Source organism: Balaenoptera musculus, chromosome 5 (assembly GCF_009873245.2).
Source record: "Balaenoptera musculus isolate JJ_BM4_2016_0621 chromosome 5, mBalMus1.pri.v3, whole genome shotgun sequence".
NCBI classification, from domain to species: domain Eukaryota; kingdom Metazoa; phylum Chordata; class Mammalia; order Artiodactyla; family Balaenopteridae; genus Balaenoptera; species Balaenoptera musculus.
This window is the reverse complement of record NC_045789.1, coordinates 95,186,001-95,206,359: the sequence shown is the minus strand read 5'-3', so window position 1 is coordinate 95,206,359 and position 20,359 is coordinate 95,186,001. Positions and strand designations below refer to the sequence as shown.

Genomic DNA, 20,359 nt, shown 5'->3' with positions numbered 1-20,359 from the left:
ATGCTTGTTTATTTTTTAGCAATGCAGGGTAAATGTACTGAAAAAACTCATTCACTCGACAATTATTTAAGGACTCAGTGGGTGCCAAGAAACGGAAGGAAAAAACATGTTTTTTCCTTTACCCGTAGACACACACACACACACACACACACACACACTTTTTACTTAGTGGGAAATACAGCATAAATGTTATACGATAGAGAAAGGAGAGAGTGATTATCAGTGCATACAGAAGGGTACCAAATACAAACTTGGAAAGGCTAAGAAAAGCTGAAAAAATGAAGTCTAATTAGCTAAAATGTGACAGAAAAATAATCCAGGAGTTGAATCAAAATTAAATACGTATAATATATAAGAATGTCAACTGTACTGTCTGTAATAATGTAAACTGGGAACAGCCCAAAATTCTTCAAAACAGAATAGATGAATAAGTTATCACATATATACATATTAGAATATTATTAGAGCAATGAAAATGAATAATCTATGGGAGACCACATGAATGAATCTTACAACCATAATACGTTAAAGAAGCTATACACAAAGAATAAATGCTATATAATTCTATTTAAACAAAGTTTCCCAAAATAGGCAAAAAATAATTTATGATGTTAAGAAGTCAGAATACTATTCACGTTTGACGGGGGAGAGATTAGTGACTGGGAGGGATTATGAGGTGACTTCTGGGGGGTTCTATTTCTTAATCTGGTGGTGGTTACAAGAGTATGTTCACTTTGTTCCCTTAAAGTGTAAGTTTATAATACATATACTTTTCTCTATGTAGTTATACTTTTTTAAAATGTTTACAAAAAGAAGAAATGGATAGCAGCTACTGGTAATCCAGAAGGAAAAAAAAATGCAAAAGCCCAAAGACACAGTGCTTGATGATCCAAAAAGGGTTCAGCATGGCTCCTCTGTAAAATGCTAACTATGATACCTATACCCAGGATTACTATAGGATTAAAGGACAGAATATGTGTAAAGCACATATCTGGCACAAATATTTATAGGTGTTCAATAAATGTTAGCTGTTATTATTACTATACTACTATTACTGTGCTACTGATGCAGCTCCTTGATGGTAGTGCTCAAGGTAGAATGACAAACAAAAAGGCTAAAAGAACAGAGGCAGCAGGTTATGATGGGCTTTTCTAAAATATATTATGAATTTAGACTTTATCCCAAGGTGGTGGGTAAGCAATGAAGAATTTTACACGGATGGTAATATGATCACATTTGAGTCTAGGAAATTTGTCAAAGGAAAGAAAATGTGAAGTTTAAAAAAGGATGTTAAGAAGAGGTTGTCAACAAATCATACAGAGAGGTCCAGTAAAGAGAAAGGAAGAAGGAAAAAAAGCGCTGACTTGAAAATCAATACCTAACAACTTTGAGAGAATAGCTTATGACTTTCTAAAGGTTACAAAGTTAATAAGTGACACTTAGAATTAAAGGTACTCTAAATTCATAATTTATTACAAAAATCTCAATTTAATACTTTTTATATAATTGTAACTTTAAGCACACAAATGTCAACAGGACATTCTCTTCAACTATTCATTAAAATTAAACTAAAAATACTTTTTAAGAAAGTCTCCTGGGGGCTTCCCTGGTGGCGCAGTGGTTAAGAATCCGCCTGCCAATGCAGGGGACACGGGTTTGAGCCCTGGTCCGGAAAGACCCCACATGCTGCAGAGCAACTGAGCCTGTGCACCACAACTACTGAGCCTGTGCTCTAGAGCCTGCGAGCCACAACTACTGAGCCCACGTGCCACAACTACTGAAGCCCGGGCACCTAGAGCCCATGCTCCGCTACAAGACAAGCCCCTGCAATGCGAAGCCTGCGCACCGCAATGAAAAGTAGCCCCGGCTTGCCACAAGTAGAGAAAGCCCGCACAGAGCAACGAAGACCAATGCAGCCAAAAATAAATAAATAAAATAAATAAATTTTTTTTAAAAAGTCTCCTGGAATCATCACAATTGTTATTACTAATGATAAATTATACATATATGTGTATAGATGGATACCTATATATAATTCTATGTCTCTATATATCTGTCTATCCATATCTCTTAAAATTCAGACTTTCCAAGTCATAAATTAATTTGATGTGGATCTGAATAAACACCAAGACCAAATTGTAAGTACCAAATTATCATGAGTGCTAACAAATATTGTAAAACTAATGTGAAAACAATTTTAGTGAGTTATTGTTATTTCAGCAACAACCAAATAAGAGGAATGCTCTGAGACACTTTGACACATTAGCTATATCTCTGTTGATTCAATGGCTCTACAAGATGAAAAACAATGAACTGCTCTTCAACATACACAATGAATCTATTAATAAGCAGTACCTTCTTTGATTTGCTTGATGAATATAAAATGTCAGATAGATCCAAGACATAAGCAGCAATGGTTTATTGGTTTTACAGCCATTCAAAAAGCAGAACAAAAAGATGGGAGGGGGAAGGGAGGGAAGGGTGGGGAGGTGCAGGGAGGGGAAGGGAGGAAAGGGAAGAAAAGAGTAAGCTTCTGGGGTCCAGAGCTCAACTTTTCTGGCTCATAAACAAACCATAAAGAACCAAAAATAGTTTATATTAAGCCTAAAAGCAAGCAGTAAGATATAAATGTCATGATGCTTTTCACAACTCTAGCATAAACCCACAACTACCACAAAAAATGTGTAATCTGGCTTTGTTCACATTAGAACATGGAACGGATTGATTGCTGCATTCAGACAACCAACATATAAAATGCTTTGTTTAATAAAAATTCTACTATTAAAAATTAGTCCAGAACCTACAATACAATTGTTAAAGCTGGGTCACAGAAATATGGAGATTCATTATGCTTTCTTCTTCTTTTTTGTATATTTAAAATTTCCCATAATGATTTTTATAAATTACGACCAAGCTTTCAAATATTCTCCTGGGAAAGCTACTTTTGATTTCCCCAGAGAAAGAGTAATCAGTGTCTGCAGAGGACTGGTATAAAACATAACTGCAACAGTAAATTCACTGAATAAAATGTGGAAAGTGGCACTCCTGTGAACTTCACCACTTAAAAGCAAACTAACAAAAATGTCAATTGACACCCAATTAAATATCAGAATAAGGACTAATTCCTTAGTGGGGGGGAAACATTCACAGTCTGGCTTCAAGTCAATTTTTGTACTCTCATGGTTCCTGCCACATTGCAACTTTTGGGCATGCTATAATAATTTTCCAAAAAAACAATATCTCAGACTTCCATGGTTCTGTCTCTGGTGCAAAAGGAAGTCATCGTTGGGTTGAGAATAGAGCAAAAACTTCATCAGATTGTTGTTGTAGGACACAAGATTAAACTAAAAAGAATCAGAGCAGAAGAGGGGAAACTATTAAGAATCTGTGCAGTAGTCCAGGCAAAAAAGTAAGGTTTACTTAGACTGGAGTGGAAATGGAGGGAAAAGAATGGACTTAAGATATATTTGGCTGAGTAATATTCCATTGTATATATGTACCACATCTTCTTTACCCATTCATCTGTCAATGCGCATTTAGGTTGCTTCCATGGACTGGCTACTATAAATAGTGCTGCAGTGAACATTGGGGTGCATGTGTCCTTTTGAATTATGGCTTTCTCTAGGTATATGCCCAGTAGTGGGATTGCTGGGTCATATGGTAATTCTATTTTTAGTTTTTTAAGGAACCTCCATACTGTTCTCCATAGTGGCTGTATCAATTTACACTCCCACCAGCAGTGCAAGAGGGTTCCCTTTCCTCCACACCCTCTCCAGCATTTGTTGTTTGTAGATTTTGATGATGCCCATTCTAACCGGTGTGAGGTGATACCTCATTGTAGTTTTTTTTTTTTCTATAAATGTATTTATTTATTTGTTTGTTTTTATTTTTGGCTGTGTTGGGTCATTGTTTCTGTGTGTGAGCTTTCTCTAGTTGCGGAGAGCAGGGGCTACTTTTTCATTGCAGTGCATGGGCTTCTCATTGCAGTGGCTTCTCTTGTTGCGAAGCACGGGCTCTAGGCACGCAGGCTTCAGTAGTTGTGGCAATGTGGGCTCAGTAGTTGTGGCTCGCGGGCTCTTGAGTGCAGGCTCAGTAGTTGTGGCGCACGGGCTTAGTTGCTCTGCGGCATGTGGGATCTTCCCGGGCCAGGGTTCGAACCCGTGTCCCTTGCATTCTTAACCACTACGCAGGCAGATTCTTAACCACTGCGCCACCAGGGAAGCCCCCTCATTGTAGTTTTGATTTGCATTTCTCTAATAATTAGTGAGGTGGAGCAGCTTTTCATGTGCCTCTTGGCCATCTGTTGGAATGAAATTGGGTCATTTGTAGAGACATGGATGGACCTACAGACTGTCATACAGAGTGAAGTAAGGCAGAAAGAAAAAAACAAATATCGTACATTAACGCATATATATGGAATCTAGAAAAATGGTACCGATGAACCAGTTTGCAAGGCATAAATAGAGACACAGATGTAGAGAACAAATGTATGGACACCAAGAGGGGAAAGCGGGAGGGTGGGTGGTGGTGGGATGAATTAGGAGATTGGGATTGACATATATACACTAATATGTACCAAATAGATAACTAATAAGAACCTGCTGTATAAAAATAAATAAATAAAATAAAATTCAAATAAAAAAATATATTTGGAAGCATAATAAATAATAATCAGTGAACTGGGTATAGGAGAGGAGATGGACAGTAAGTGAAAGATGACTTCCAGGTCTCTGACTTGTGAAACTAGGTACAATGAGATGAAGAAAACCAGAGGAACAGATTTGGTATTTGGTAGAGGGAGAGCAAAAGCTCAGTTTTAGATATGTTATATTTAGGGTACCTGAAAGACATACAAGTGGAGGGAGATCAAGTAAATCAAATATCGAGATAGGCTAATAAATGGGAGGAGACAGAGAAAATGAGGGACACAAGGAAACGTTTAGGGTTTTGTTTAAAGAAGTAATCATTGTATGTCAAAGCTATGGAAGTCTAAAACCTACAGTGAACCATGTTACATTCACTCTACTGACTTTGACACAATTTGTGAAAACTGACTTCAGGTAGTCTTTCCAAATTACTTATAATAATTATAAAGTTATTCACATACTAAACAAAAAAATACAACATAAAATTACTAAGTCTATCTAGGCTGTATTTTCCTGACAGATAATAAGGGATAAAATTTGTGGGGGGGCGGGGAGGGAAACAAAACACCACACATGATAATAATCAAGGTCCAAAGCCACCCCTGGACCTACAAATGTTGAGAATTCAAGAATGCAGAGGTGCCACATCATTCCTGCAGCAAAATTTCTGAGTTAAGAAAGCTCAGAATTTATACTCTACTATATTCCACTGTATGATTGGTTTCCTTAGAGGTCTTGCTGTACATATTCTTGCAACAACTGGCTTACAGCAAACTAGCACACCCTAATGGTTGATCCTAGATATTGATACGCCTATATACTGACGCTACTATCTCAAATATGAAAACCGCTCTATGTCCTATCCTGGATAATGGTCCCACAATCCAATAGGCCTCTTAAACAGAAGCCTGGAAATGATTCTCTATTTTCTCCTTTTTCTGTATGCCCACAGCTCACCTATGACTAAAATCTGTTGATTGTAATGACATATCTCTTGAATTCTTCTCCCTCCTCCATTTCTACCACTACTCTTATTTCAGAGCCTCATGATTTCTTGGTTGGGCTATCCCGACATTCCCGATTGATTTGCCTGTCCTATTCTCCTATTACTCTACTGGCCAAGTAATCTTATAAAACCACAAATTAAATTATGTCACTCCCATGCTTTAAAATCCTTCAATGGTTTTCCACTACCTGTGAGTTACTTAACTTCCTTATCTGTAAAGTGGGGATGATAAAAATAGTTTCTACTTATGTGACTGTTTTGAAAATCAAATGAATTCTAGTGTAATTAAGCACTTAATGCCTAATGAACAGTAAAATAAAATAATTTAAAATAATAATAATTATTGTTATATTCTGCTTAGATGTTTCTCCATGATTCAGCTTCTATTTCTCTTTTCTCTTCTCATGTCCCACAGTCATTCCTGGACCCATACAAAGAAACCTGATCATTCTTCTCTACACCACAACTTTAATACTGTATGTGCTTCTATTATACCATTTACCATACTTCAGAGTAGGAGAGGCTTGTCTTCACTACAAGACCATGCTTCACAAAGACAATCTAATGCATCTGAGTCACCTAGCACAATGCCTGGCCCATAAATATTTACTGAAAACATTATGAAGAGAAAAGAGATGTATGAAAGGATTATAGCAGATGGCCATGCTTCCTTCCACACTGAAAATCCAATTATTCTTGATAAAAAACAAAAGAGCAATTTCAGAATAGGTCTAAAGAATGAGAGAGTCAGAAAAAACTCACTCTGTGACAGAGGATGAAAGCACCTATGGGTTCAGACTGAGGAGAAGAATGAAGATAAATTAGTTAACTAAGATAACTTAGTAAGATAAGTTAGGTAAGTAAGCTAATCTGTATTCATAGGGAAATTTTACTTCATTTATGAGCTGTGTATATCTGTGCTAGAATAGAAATATTAAAAGGTCAAATAATAAGACAAAGGAGAAAAAACAGGTAACGATTAAGCTGAAGCCATAATATTAGTGTTAAAAAAAAAAAACAAAACCCAAACACATATTTTACCAGGGCACTACTTTCCTATACTACACTAAATGGGTAAAGGGGAGCACAGGCAAAGGATAGCTAAAATGAAACAATAAATTGTCATCAGCTATTTCTATTTGATCACTTGCCATTCTTGGGAAAAGTTCAAAAGAGTTGGAAAGGGGATGGCCATCATTCTTGGAATTGGGATAGAGGGTTAACTGTATATCTTTACATCAAGACTAAAACTTAACATTGACAATCTATGCTGGGGAAATCCCTCGCCCCACTAACTCTATGTTCTTACCTCCGCCCCCCCCCCACCCCGTTCCCAATGTTAAGACCAAGAAAGAAATTTGGGGATATTATTCCCTGACTAACCCATCTCAAGGGAACACTTAACTCTAATATGTGCATTCAAATACAGAAGCCCCTGGTTCTCTCTTATTCCAGGGCCAGGAACAAAAGGCCAAGGAGGTCTAGACCCAGAATACTTCTCCCTACTCCTGAATTAAAGTTCTGAAATAAAACAGAGAACAGATCTGGTACTAAAGTTTTAAATGCAACTATCTGATCAGAAAGCAAGAAGGATCAGACTTGCTAATTTTTAAACTAGGTTTCACCAAAAGAGTAATATAGACTTATATGTTAATTCTATCTTCATATTTTCTAGATGAAAAGTCTTGGGCAAGTCAGCTTCTCTAAGCCTTGGTTTTTTCATCTGTAAAATGAAGATAAAAATTGTACTATTTCACACGTGAAAATTAAATGTGATTAATACAAATAAAAGCTTATTAGCACAGTGTCTAACACACGATGGTAAGCATTCAATAGACATTAGCTATCATTATTTCAAAAGGCAATTCTTAGTGTTGAAAAGTCTGTAAGTCAGTTTATATATTACCAACTATGGGATTTTAAGGGCTGAAAGTGATTAATTCAAGAGAATGTAATATTTAGACTAATGACACTGCTTTTAAATATTTATTTTTACTTTGTATCAATGTTAAATTTACAGAAAATGTTTTAAGTATGGTAAGAACTTTTACTTTTCCAGCTATTTGAGAGTAAATGGCCTACATGATAACCCATCACCCTTGAATTCTTTAATAAGGGTTTCCTACAAAGGCATTCTCTTACAAATATGACCATTAAAATCAGGAAATTAACAATGAAGCATCATGTTCACTGCTATTGGGGTATCACTGCTCCTAGGTCCCTTCTCAGTGAACAGTTTAGGGCATAAGTATATATTTCTATATTCCACATCTAAGAAAAACCATGAATTCACATACCAATATCTCTTTTCCAATCCAACACTACAGAAAGCATTCTAGTTTTTTCCACTTCCATAATGGTAACTCCCTTCTCAGACAGTGACAGGCTGGCTCCCATTATCCTTAAGGTTATTTATTTGACTAGTCTCCCTGTATGTTACCAGCCTCCCATTGTGGCTGCTTCCCCATCCCCACATGGACGCTCTCTTTACCCCTCTCTGCCTCAACACCCACATACTTCCTCCATGGGTATAACCTCCCCTATTCCTCGTGCCTGGCACTCCTCCTACAAGAATATCCTCCTCATCTTGCCTAGGCATTAATATCCCATATTGAGCTGATCCTCCACTGGGATGTCTTCCTCTCCCCACCCTCAGGTTCTGATCTTGCACTGGGATGCCTCCAACCATGGACTCCCGCCATATCCAACTTGAGGCTCAATACACCCAAACCAGGCTACCCTCCTACACAGATGCCTTTCTGCTGCCACCCCTGGTGGCCATCACCTCCTAGTAGATGCCCTCTTATCCCTCTTACTCTGTACCAGGTTACTCACCTTCACAAATACCGATCTGACCCTGCTTGGGCTCCAACACCTTACACTAGTGTGCCCCTCCTATTCAGACTGCTCCTCATACCTCCAGCTCCATCAACCCACATGGGGACCCTCCTCAACCCTGCCAGGCTCTGACATACCCACTCCTTCAAGAGGACATGCCGCCTCCCCCCATATACCCTAACCAGTGTGGACACTTTGTTTGGTCCCACCTGATGGTTTCAGTACTGAAACGTTCTGAAAGGAAAGAAGAAGGGAACAAGGAAGAACGACTGATGACATTTAAAAAAAAAAAAAGAGAGATACCAGTGAATAAACTGCATAAGCACCCATAATCCAAGCTAATTAAAAGGATAATCTATTTATCAAAGTATCTGCTTTTTCCACTTAAAGAAACAGTGGTCAATTCTTTTACATTAATTCCTTCTAAATTTAAAAAGTCAATTGAAAATTGATAAAGAAGGAAGTCTTGCCTTTCTTTTCTAGCCAAATATGCATTTTATTTAAGTATCTTACATAGGCCTGTAGAAAAATCTAGTTCATCAAAAAAACAAAACTACCAATTTTATTTTGAGAGTTTAAAAAATATAAGTGTTTCAAACACTAGAATTAAATATTTTTTAAAATATTTAGAATATGTAAGTTTGACTTGTTTTCAGTATAATGACAATTGTATTGTTTCCAGTACACTTATGCCCAGATACAACTCTGCAAAAATTAGCCTTGATTGTTACAGGAGTAACACCTTTTCCTTGCTCCCTGTTTCTATGAGGAAGGATGTGTCATAAGCACAATCTGAGCCTCTCTTCACTCCTAGGGAAGCGAAGTGACTGATCTGATTGGTGATTTTGTAAAGAATAGTTGGGTAGACCCTTGGGAGTAGCTATCGGGAGAACATACTCACAGAGAGCTCATATTCCGCTCTGCTTCCCTAGTATGCCTAGCACTGGGTGGATAAATTGGCTTAAGCCAGAACACCTGACTCCTTCACCAATCTATTTCTCTAGCCTGGACTCTATTAGTAATAAAAGTAATATTCTGCTTCCATCTTTCTCCTTGTTTTAATTTTCAAGTTGTTCAGAACCCAAGCAAAAAAGAAGGGTGCCATCTGAGAGTACTTCAGCAATCCAATATCTTAATTAATTTATTGAAGTGGAGATTGCTCATTTTCCCAGTTTTGACTTAAAAGGGCTGCTTAAATTTGCGCTTCTTAAAACTATTAGAAATAAAAAAACCCTCGAACCTGAACCAACAGCAGATGTTCAAAATGAAAATAAGCCGACTTATCTGATCATGCTTATTACCCATTAAAAAAAAAAAACTTCAAAGGCTTATAATTTCCTCCTTATAGATGCCATAATTTATACTTTCAGTCCTACTTCCTACTCCCACCCTATACTCCAGTGACACTAGAGTGCTGAATATTTTCAGAATATACATTACTTAGACTTCTATACCTTTGCTTACACTATCCTTCAACCTGTTCCTTCCACCCTACTTTTCTGCTGGATCATTTAACTTAGGGATCAGCAAACCACGGCCAGTAGACCAAATCTGCCTATTTTTGTAAATAATTTTGTTACTGGAACACAGCCATGTTCATTCATTTATAGATTGCTTTTGTGCTACAACAGCAGAGTTGAGTACTTGCAATAAAGACCATATGGCCCACAGAGCCTAAAATATTTACATCCAGCCCTTTACAAAAAAAGTCTGCCAACCCCAGCTTTCAGTCAATCCTTTGAAGCCTAGTCATTTCAGATTCTTCAAATCAAAATTAATTGCTGTCTCCTAAGCCTTTCCATTATATTATGCCATCTCTAATACTTAACATCCCTGATAACTGTGAGCTCTTTAAAAGCAAAGAATTCCTAGTGTAGGAATTAGCTTTTTTACCCAACTCACAGTTCCCACCTCTCCCTATCCTAATCACGTTTTTAGGGGAAGTATTCTGGAAGAAGCTTCTGCCCTTTTCTCTACCCCTTATTCATCCTACCAAAGGAAAGAGGAATAACTAGTATTGGCAACATGCTGATAGTTGTTCCTAGTGGAATGGATTAATGTTTTAAAGGTCATTTTTCATGCACGTTCAAGCCTACCGTTCATTCTGCCTAGATGGTCCTACCTACCTATAAGCAAACCACATGGGGTAGAGCTTCCTTGTATTGTAGAAGAGGCCTGCAGCTCTAGCTGCTCTGTCTTTGATAGGTTGGTAAGTTCAATTCAGGATGATATTGTCTTAATTCTGGCTTCAGCTACAAGCCAGGTTCTTCAATACAACTTTACCATCTAAAAAGCTAACATTTTGATCCCTGATTCCTAAGTCTGTTTCTAGTTCAGAACCTGGTTAAGGAAGAAACATAGAATTACACTCCCATCAACTAGCACACAGTAGGACTCAAGATATTTGATGATTGACTGGCAACAGTAAATTAACTGGAAAAAATCAATCTTTTAAACTGTGTAACACACTAATGCTACATACCATATCTTACTTGATGAACTTAATTAGGAAAATATGTTTTGAAGGGAAAAAGAAATTTTAGAGTTCACATTCAGTGATTCAAACCAAGCCCATCCTATTTATCTAATTTATCTCTCAGTATTTTGTTGCTATCAAGTCTCAGCTTAATTAACATATAAAGTAATCATGGATATTATCAATTCAAAAAAGTATTCTCCATCTTATTATCCATGTATAAAACAAACATCCCTAGATACCACACCCTTCCAATTACTGCTCTATACATCTGTTCTTCCTCAAAATGTAGCTTCTCAAATGGTTTCTCCTCTTCCACGCATCTTAAATACTTTCTAACCTATTACAATATAGCTTCCATCCCTACCACTCTGCTGAAATTTACCCGGTCAAGGTCACTAAGAACTTCCATGCTGCCAAAAACAATGCACATTTCCCTGTTTAACAGTACTTGACATCTCATCAACATATAACAATCCCTCCTTATTTTAACACTCTTCACTCAGATTTGGTAATACCATCTCTCCTGGTTTTCCGACATAGCCAATGGCCTTACTTTTCAGTGTAAAAGTCCAGTGGCTTTCCTTTGAGGCTCCTCTTCCTCCATCCAAGGAATGCTAAGATTCCTTAAGACACAGTACTGAGTACTCCTCTCTAGTTATACTATCCCTTACCCTTAGGTGGTCTCATCCATTTCAAGGATTTAAATATCACCTTTATGCTGGTAATTCCTTAATTTATACTTTTAGCCCAGAAACCACTACTATATAAGTATTATAGCACCTTTCATAAAAACAAAAGATAGTGAACATTTAAGGACAGCTCTAAATCTATTATCCGTAGATTTCCATCTATGAAAAGTGAAATGACTCGTGCCTAAGGTTATAACAATAGAGGCTAAAAAGGAACTATGTTCTTTCAATTCTTAATCCTTTTTACCATTTGTGAAGACTTAGCCCCTTGTCCCTAAACTGTTTACTAAATAGTTTACCATTTAAATATGAAGACTACCGGACAAAGTTTTTTCCCTACATACACACCTTACACATAGCCATCAGAAAAGAACTGGCCAATCTGAATTAACAGAGAAAGTCTCAAACTAGTTTTTCAAGAAATATTTTAGAAAAGACTCTAGGATACAACTGAATTTTAAAGGAGACTGAGGATGCAGGCAGGGTAGCTGTTACGATTAATAAGATACTCAAGAATTTGGAGCCATGTGTACAAAACAGAAGTAAAGGCAGATGAAAGTGGCTGGACTGTCTAAAGAAGAAACTAGGCAAACGAACAGGGAAGAAGCCTGGTGGACTACGGTCAACTCACTGGATATGGTTCGGAGCTTTTGTTTGATGAAAAAAGACAAATGGGAGATACTACTGCTTTGTAAAGTACAAAATCAAAGCAGCTATTCCAAATAATGATTTAATATAAATCATTATTTGGAATATAATGATATAATATAAGCTAGACTGAAGGACAGTAAAATCAATGATGCAGATACTGATATAAACTAGAGTCTTACCTAAATCGGCCCAAGTGCTTAACACTTCATCTGAAAAACTGAATCCAAGAGATATTGTAAAGAAAATAATAATAACTTGGTAATAGATCAAGGTAAAGAAAAAAGAAAAACAAAGAAGCAAATATAAGTAAGCAGGGTTGTTGCCAATTAATGGGAAAACTATATAAAAGGAAAGGAGATATAGAAAAGTGATTCTTCATTGTAAGTTGTTTTCTAGAAAACATAAAAATCCTCAAAACAAATTTTTAATTAGCTTTATTAAGAGCAAAGTGCCACTCTTCAAATACAAATATGGCATTGTTACCTTAATTAGTTTCCTAATGGTAGCAGTAGGTTGGTCTGGGCCTATTCACACCCTCTTATCTATATTCTGTGGTGAATAAAATACACACACACACCCAAAAAAGAAGGAATATTATCAAAAAAGAAAAAGATAGAAACTCTAAACCTCAATAACGTATGATATTATAATTGAAAAACTGGATTTACCAAAAAGGAAGAAAAAATTGCATATCCAAAAATCTACATGCCTCTGTTGCTCCTCCCAAGACTGCACAGTGGTAGAAGAATTAAACACCAGGATTGAAAGATAAACCAGGGGAGCATGGAGGATACATAATAACTACTTCTGGTGACATAACAGGAACTTATCACAGTGCCCAGCCAAACAGGGAGGGATACACACATGTAACCAGCCAAGGGAAGTAGCACGGACAGGAAGAGACAGCACCACACAGAGAGGAGAATACATGTGATATGCCCAGACCAGCATACAGCCTGTTTCTAACATATGCATATATACGAAATTAATATACTGCTTGAACCCAAGGGTGGCAGAACTTCCAAGTATACAATAATCCAAGAGTACACAGAATTTCAAACTTTACATGCAAAATTCACAATGTGCCTATTTCACAGAGAAATTTGGATATGTGTCTTTACCACCCAACTACTCATGATCATCATAGATTCCATTTGCCTGATACCTATTATTAGATAGTGCTTTAATTCACATCTTTTTTTAATGGATAAAAAATTTGCTAGTGCCTGAAAAGACAGTTGTGCAAAGTTTTCGGGTAGTTGACCCATTCATACCAGTTCTCATCAAATCCAGATTTCTAAGTAAATCTACTCTTCCAGAATTTACATAGCAATAGTGACAAGATGAGGTAGAAGTTGGTGGAAAAATAAAAGAGTAGGAGGCAAGAAGCAGCCGGAAAGAAGTGTCAAGTTGATTATCTAGAACTTTATTTACCTGGACTATCCCATCTTTAAGTGTTATAGCTCTATGAAGTGCTCCCGTAACTTCTTCAGAGGTTAAAAAATAGAGGAAGAGAATATCCTCTGCCCCTGATACTGCTGATTATCAATGGGGCAGGTAGTTTGGAAAAGTCTACTCTGCAAACAGCTGCAGAGTGTAGAACTCTAACACAGTGAGTTGGTTAACAGGAAGAGTACAGAGTGTAGGTACCAACAAAGAGTAGGTTCAAGATGATATAATATGATACAGATTTTTTTTTAATGAATTTAAACGAATTTCTTGTATTCAGCTACTACAAAGCCAAAACATTCCTTGCAACGTAGCACGGCATCAAATGTCTTTTGCTTTTCTTATACATAAAAAGCGAAGATCAAGCTAAGTGATTATACTGTGATTCTTAAACTCCATGACTCTACGGCTCAAGAATACCCTAGAATATAGATCTTTCAAGCCCTTACTATCTTTTTCTCTAACATGCCTCATGATCTCTTCATTGTTCATCAGCATTCCCACCAGAAAGAATCTACTGGCAAAAACATAAAGCTCAAAGCTTTTAATAACCTGTATAAATAATAATAACAGCAAATGTTTACGGAATGTTTTCTATATGACAGACACATATTAACATATATCAACACAATTAATTTTCGAACAACCTCATTATCTTCAATTTACAGGTAAGTAACTGAAGTGCAGAGAGGTTAAGTAACTTGTCCACCCTGGTAGGTGGCAACAGCTAGAGAGCTAGAGTTCAAACACAGGTAGTCTAGCTCCAGTGCCTATATTCCCATTTACTATATTACGTTATTCAAATAAAAGATTTGGGGAATAAAAGATTTGGGGAAAGCTATCAGTTTGGTTAGTATCAACAGATTTGAAATAAGTGGTACCAAGGTAATCAAGCCTTGGCTGGAGTCACTACACTATAAAACTGTGCTGTCCAATGTGGTAGCCATTTGCCACATGAGGCTACTAAGCACCTGAAATGTAGCTAGTCCAAACTGAGATATGCTATAATAACTGATTTCAAAGACTTAATGTTTTAAAAAGAATGTAAACTAACTCAACAATTTTATATGGATTAATGTTAAAATATTTTTAATATATTGGGCTAAATCAAACATGCTTTTTTAATGTGGCTACTAGAAAATTTTAAATAATATATTTGGCACCCATTTTATTTCTACTGGACAACAATGGTATGTTGGAGTTTACAGAATGATTCTTATCAAATCTTCATTGTTTTATTGTTGTAACCTTAGGCAAAACAGTTACACTGGTTACACTGATCATTAACTTCTGTATCAGAAAAATAGGGCTTAAAAACAGTCCTGACACCTCGTGTTCAGATTTTGTTATCTAAATCTATTTTCCACTAAAAAGAATGGAGGGCTCCTTGGAAAAATGGCTGATGTCAGGGCTGGGACATGTGAAGTACAAGATGAACCTGGAATATCTTGTTTGGGCAGGAAGGAAGTGCTCAAAAATAATCATTGGGCAGGGAGGGGTTGGGGAGACATGTGATTTGTCAAAAACACTGGAACAGCTTGATGGGGCTCCCACTGGCCAGACCTGGGACAATTTGGAAATCAAAATAATGACAGTAATGGATTTAACCACTGAATAAAATAAGAACCCATGAGTTCATACAGATGAAAATAACTAACAAAATAAATAAAGGAGGAGATGGGATAGACTGCTTTATGACAGAATATCAGCTACTAGTTACAGAATGATGAAGCTAGAAAAATCATGAATGGATGTTAAAACTTGTGGGTAAAGTTTTGATGAGACTATGTAAATATCCTGTTCCTCAAAGTATTTTCCCACAAATTACATATTAATTACAAAAGGACAAATAGTAACTTTCAGGGAGAAATATGGAAAATACCACATTAACCAAATTTTCAAAGCTACCATCACCAACACTGGGACAAAACAACATTATGAATCTCAAGATATGATGTATTAAGAAGGACAGAACATCTCTTCAGAGGTATTCCTGCCAAAAATGCATAACCAGTCTAATCATGAGGAAACAACAGACAAATTCAAATTGAGGGACATTCTACAAAATAACTCTCCTGTACTTTTCAAAAATGTCAAGGTCAAGAAATACAAGAAAGGCTGAGGAAGTGTTCCAGATTTAAAGAGACTAAAAAGAGATATGACAACCAAATGCAATGTATGATCCTAGCTGGGGGGAAAAGCTTATAAAGTAAAATGGATAAAATCTGAATATGGATTATGAATTCAATAACAGTATCATTAATAGTATGTCAATGTTATATTTCTTGGTTTTAATAACTATACTGTGGTTAGGTAAGCCAATGTCCTTGGCTTTAGGAAATATAACTGAAGAATTTAGGGGTAAAGAGGCATCATGTCTCCAAATTACCCTCAAATGGTTCAGAAAAAAAAAAAAAGATATAGATATAAGGCAAGAATGATAAAGCAAATACTGCAAAATGTAATACAATTGGTGAATGTGGGTAAGGGTATAGAGGAGTTCCTGGTACTATTTTTCCAACTTTTCTTGTAAGTTCGAAATTATATCAAAATTAAAAGTTAAAACAAAACAGAAAACTTATTTCCCAGATCAAATATCCTAATAGACTACACAAGTCCTGATAATGTTTAAAAATATACTAATGCATTTCTTTTATCCTGGACTTGAGTTTGCTTTAAATTTTATGATTTATCAGATACTAATTATATATTCCATATATAATTCCATAAGATCCAGGACTATATCTGTTATCACTCAACATGCTGAGTACTAGGATACTATTTATTATAACCAATAAGCACTCAAACATTTGTTAGATGAACATACTCAAAAGTATAGCATAGTACAGGATGACTACAGAGAAAAATCAAATTGTAAAAAGCACCACATTGTAAATAAAGCTATTAATTGGGACATACAGCTTACAGGACAATTCTTCAATTATAAAAAAGAAAAACCAGGATTAAATCATAGAGTAGCCATAAACCTAACCTAAAGAGATGAGTTCCACAAATAGAGAAAGGTAAATATCATTTTCCATATCAAGAGTTAAACATCTTAGCTAACTACAAGCAGTCATGGCAAGGAAAATGAACTTTTTGCTCATAAAATTAGAATATTTATATATGTTATTTAAAAAATGAATGAGATTACTTTAAAGATTTAGGCTAAGAATTGAGATTTTAAAACTTCACTACTGGCTCAATACTAATTTGCTGTAAGGCCCTGAGATACTGCTTACAATTTCCATATTTCATTTAAAAATAAGACTTGTGGATCATTTTCTTCCCCAAAGGCAGAAAGAATATTTTATAAAAATAATTTCATCCAATAAGAGCAATGAATATTCAATACAGAAGTACATATATATATTCACACACATACACACATGCAAAGTAAAAAGAATACAGCTTTTTTCAAATATATTTACAAAGTAATAGCAAAAGGTAACTTAAAATAGTTACACAAAATACATTTAATCCCAATTCATACTGTGAGTAGGTGCTTCACATATAGACTACTGAAAAAAACCCAGTCAACCAGTGTATATCCTGTTTAAGAGAGTTTTATTGTTTATTTAAAAAACAACCATGATAAAAACAAACTATGAGATGGATCTTCCTAGGTCTCCTGACTAGCACTGCGACTGTGGGAAACAATTCTCAAATATAGTTAGAGCTCAGGAAAAAATTTTCTTTCAAATACCATACAAGTGTATACTACATTAAAAATGTAATATAGAGACTGCGTATTAGACACACAGTATTAACACAATTTTCAATGTCTTCCAATTCTACTTGAGTATCCAAGTAGGTAAGACAGAAAGACATCCTATTTCCCTTTTTTCCATCAAATCCAATTAATTTTGTGTTTAATTAAAATTCGCCTATTTTTCAAAAGCACATATATTTTTGTGAGACAAAGCCATACTTAATGCATCTAAACAAGCAAGATGAGAAAAAAGAAAAACCAAAGTATTCTAAAATATAAAAATTGTCCAAAGACACCGTCAAATAACTGTGCCTCGGCAAAACTTAACACAATAGTATCTCGAGCCAGTGTTACAATGCTATCATCCTGCCTGATTCTAACTGAACGAACTCAACAATTTTCAAACAGGTTGTCAGTGGAAGAGATCTTTACATAAGCAATTATAAAAACAGGGTCCATTTTGTATTCGGGAAGCACCAGCAACCCTTGGCTTAAAATTTTTATATAAGAATACCGTGAGGGTTTTTTTACACTTTTTAAAAAGAGATAAAATCACTTATGAATACCTGACTAAAGCTATTTCCTAGAACGTTTCCTTAGAGAAGAACAAAACATATTTTAAAGGGTAAAACAGTGAATTGCTTGAACGTAACTTAAATGCCCCTACTCAGAGCAAACTTCCTTCTCGTACGTTTTCCTATATCCACCGTATTCTGCAGTGCACATTTCTGATTTGAAGTTGTACTAGTTTATCCTACCACGATCTCCTTTTCACTAGTGAAAAACAAGAAAGATCTTCAGGCGCTAACCAAACAAATCTGAGGGGGCTTGGGGAAAAGGGGCGCGAGGTGGCGCAAGAACAGATGGAAACAGGGTAAGAGAGTTGTTTTCTTAGGGCACTAAGGTTACTCCTCAACTCCAAATGCCAAGATTTAACTGTCAGTCGAGCAAGCTGCTGCCACTATCCACTCCTTAGACAATGCAACCTTCCCTCTACCTCTTCTCTTACTCTCCCACCCATCAACCCCTTCCAAAACAAACACAACACACCCCATCCCATAAACCGCGTTATCCCCTCGGTGCCCACTCGGTGTTATCCAACCTGCTGGATAACAGCTCCACGCACACGTCTTACTCAGACAAAATAGCGACGGCGGCAAGGTGGGGAGGTCCCACCACCTCCCGCCACCCCCGAGCAACCCGCAGAATGACAGCCCGGAGCCCAGAAGTTTGAAGCAGAAAGATTCCGACCCAACCAAAAGGGAAGACGGAATTGCAGAACGGGGATGGGAGTTGGGGAGGGTGATGTGCGTGTCTGTGCAAGGAAAGGTCCATCACATGACAGTAAAAGAGGACCCGAGTCTTCGGGGCGTCCGCGAGGAGAACGGGGGGGTTGCCGTCGCCATGGCAACACACCCCCCCCTCCGTCCAGACTTCCAAAGAGGGAGGAAGAACTTCAAATCCCAACCGTCAGCGCTCGAGCGGCTCCTTCTTAAAGGAGTACACACGGCGCCGCCGCCGCCGAGCGCGAGAGGGCAGAGTTGGGCGCCCCCGCCCCTCGGGCGACGCCCCCGCCGCCCCTCGCCCCCAGCCGGCTCACCCGCGGCCCCCGCCCCGCGAGCTCCCGGGGGTCGTTCAGATCCCCGTCCCCGGGAACCCGGTCGCGTCGGCCCGCCCGGACCCCGGCGGCAGAAGGGGGTGTGTGTGCGCCCGGCGGGGGCGCGGACCAGCCCGCCTTCCTCCCGCCGGCTCTGCCCGCCGGCTCCTCTCCGGCCGGGCGCCGACCCACCGGCCCGCTTCCTCCCTCTTGACAGGGTGGACGGTGAGCGGCCAGGGGCGCCGAGGAGTTTCGGGGAGAGCGCAAGCGAGCCGTTTCCTCGGGGGTTCGGCGAGCGGGTCCGAACTAACAGTTCCCGGGGAGCCAAAGAGCTGAGGACGGGAAAGGAGCGCGGACCGCGCCGGGCGAGGAGCCCCCAGACAAAAGGCGATCGCCGGATCCGCCGCGCCGCCGCCGCTCCCATCTCGCTCCCCCAATGAACTGACCCGAACGGGAGATTCAACTAAACCCCTCTGCCACAAACTCCTCGGGCTGCGGCAGCCGTCGCCGCGCGGAGCCGGGGCCCCGGCCCGTGTCTCTCTTACCTACACAGTGCATGAGGCGGTGGCGCCAAGAGTCGAGTTCCCGCCGGAATCCTCTCCTCTCCGCCGCGCACCGAGGGCTCCGGCACTGAGCAGCGGCGGCGGCGGCGGCGGCGGCAGCAGCGGCGGCGGCAGCGGCCATTCTCTCTCTTCCCTTGTCCATCTGCGTCCCGCGTCACGCGCCCTCATTTACATACGAGCGGCGCAGGCACGAGGCAGGGGCGCGAGCCCTCGGCGCGAGCCCCGGAGCGCGCGCCCCCCGGAGGGGGGTTGATTGACACGTGTCACACTACCTTCCCTCTGCCCTTCCCTCCCCCTCCCACCGCTCCCTCTGGGAGAGGCGGGGAGGGAGCGTGAGGAGAAGGAAGCAACCTGCCGCTTCCGCTGACCCCGCCTCCCCATCTACTCCCCTCTCTCCCCTCCCCCCGGAGTTTACTCAAGCGAGCCATACCGCTCCCGCCGCCCGCGAAAACCCTGAGCAGGAGCCAGAGGCTCGGAGCCCCGCCAGGAACCGGCGTGCTAATGGAGCGGACTAGCAACGCTTCCTTTCTGTCTTCGCGACGCGAGTCCGGACTCCCGGAGACTTCACTTCCCAGGTCTCCTTGCGCTGGGGTCCCGAAGCGGAGCTTGCCGCCGCGGCGCGGTGCATGCCGGTTCTTGTAGTCCACCAGGGATGGGCACGTTTCCGTACCCTTCGCACACTTGGGCTTGCAGCCTGGCCTTCGGCTTCTCAGCTCTGTGCCGCTTGTG

The 20,359-nt window shown here is 39.0% G+C and overlaps 1 protein-coding gene across 9 annotated transcripts in view; it reads right to left on the bottom strand.

Annotated features, from left to right (window-relative positions):
* The window catches only part of LCORL (ligand dependent nuclear receptor corepressor like), a 182,034-nt gene extending 161,898 nt beyond the window's left edge, over nt 1-20,136 (bottom strand). For 2 of the 9 annotated variants that reach the window (XM_036852220.1, XM_036852223.1), the window contains exon 1: nt 19,613-20,008. In XM_036852220.1, coding sequence (XP_036708115.1) covers nt 19,613-19,772 — 160 coding nt within the window. In that variant the 5' untranslated portion in view covers nt 19,773-20,008. Of the gene's footprint in view, nt 1-19,612; nt 20,010-20,060 lie in introns of those variants that run through there. The other 7 variants (XM_036852217.1, XM_036852215.1, XM_036852221.1 and 4 more) reach the window with 7 other exon arrangements.
* Nucleotides 20,137-20,359: the final 223 nt, after the last annotated feature.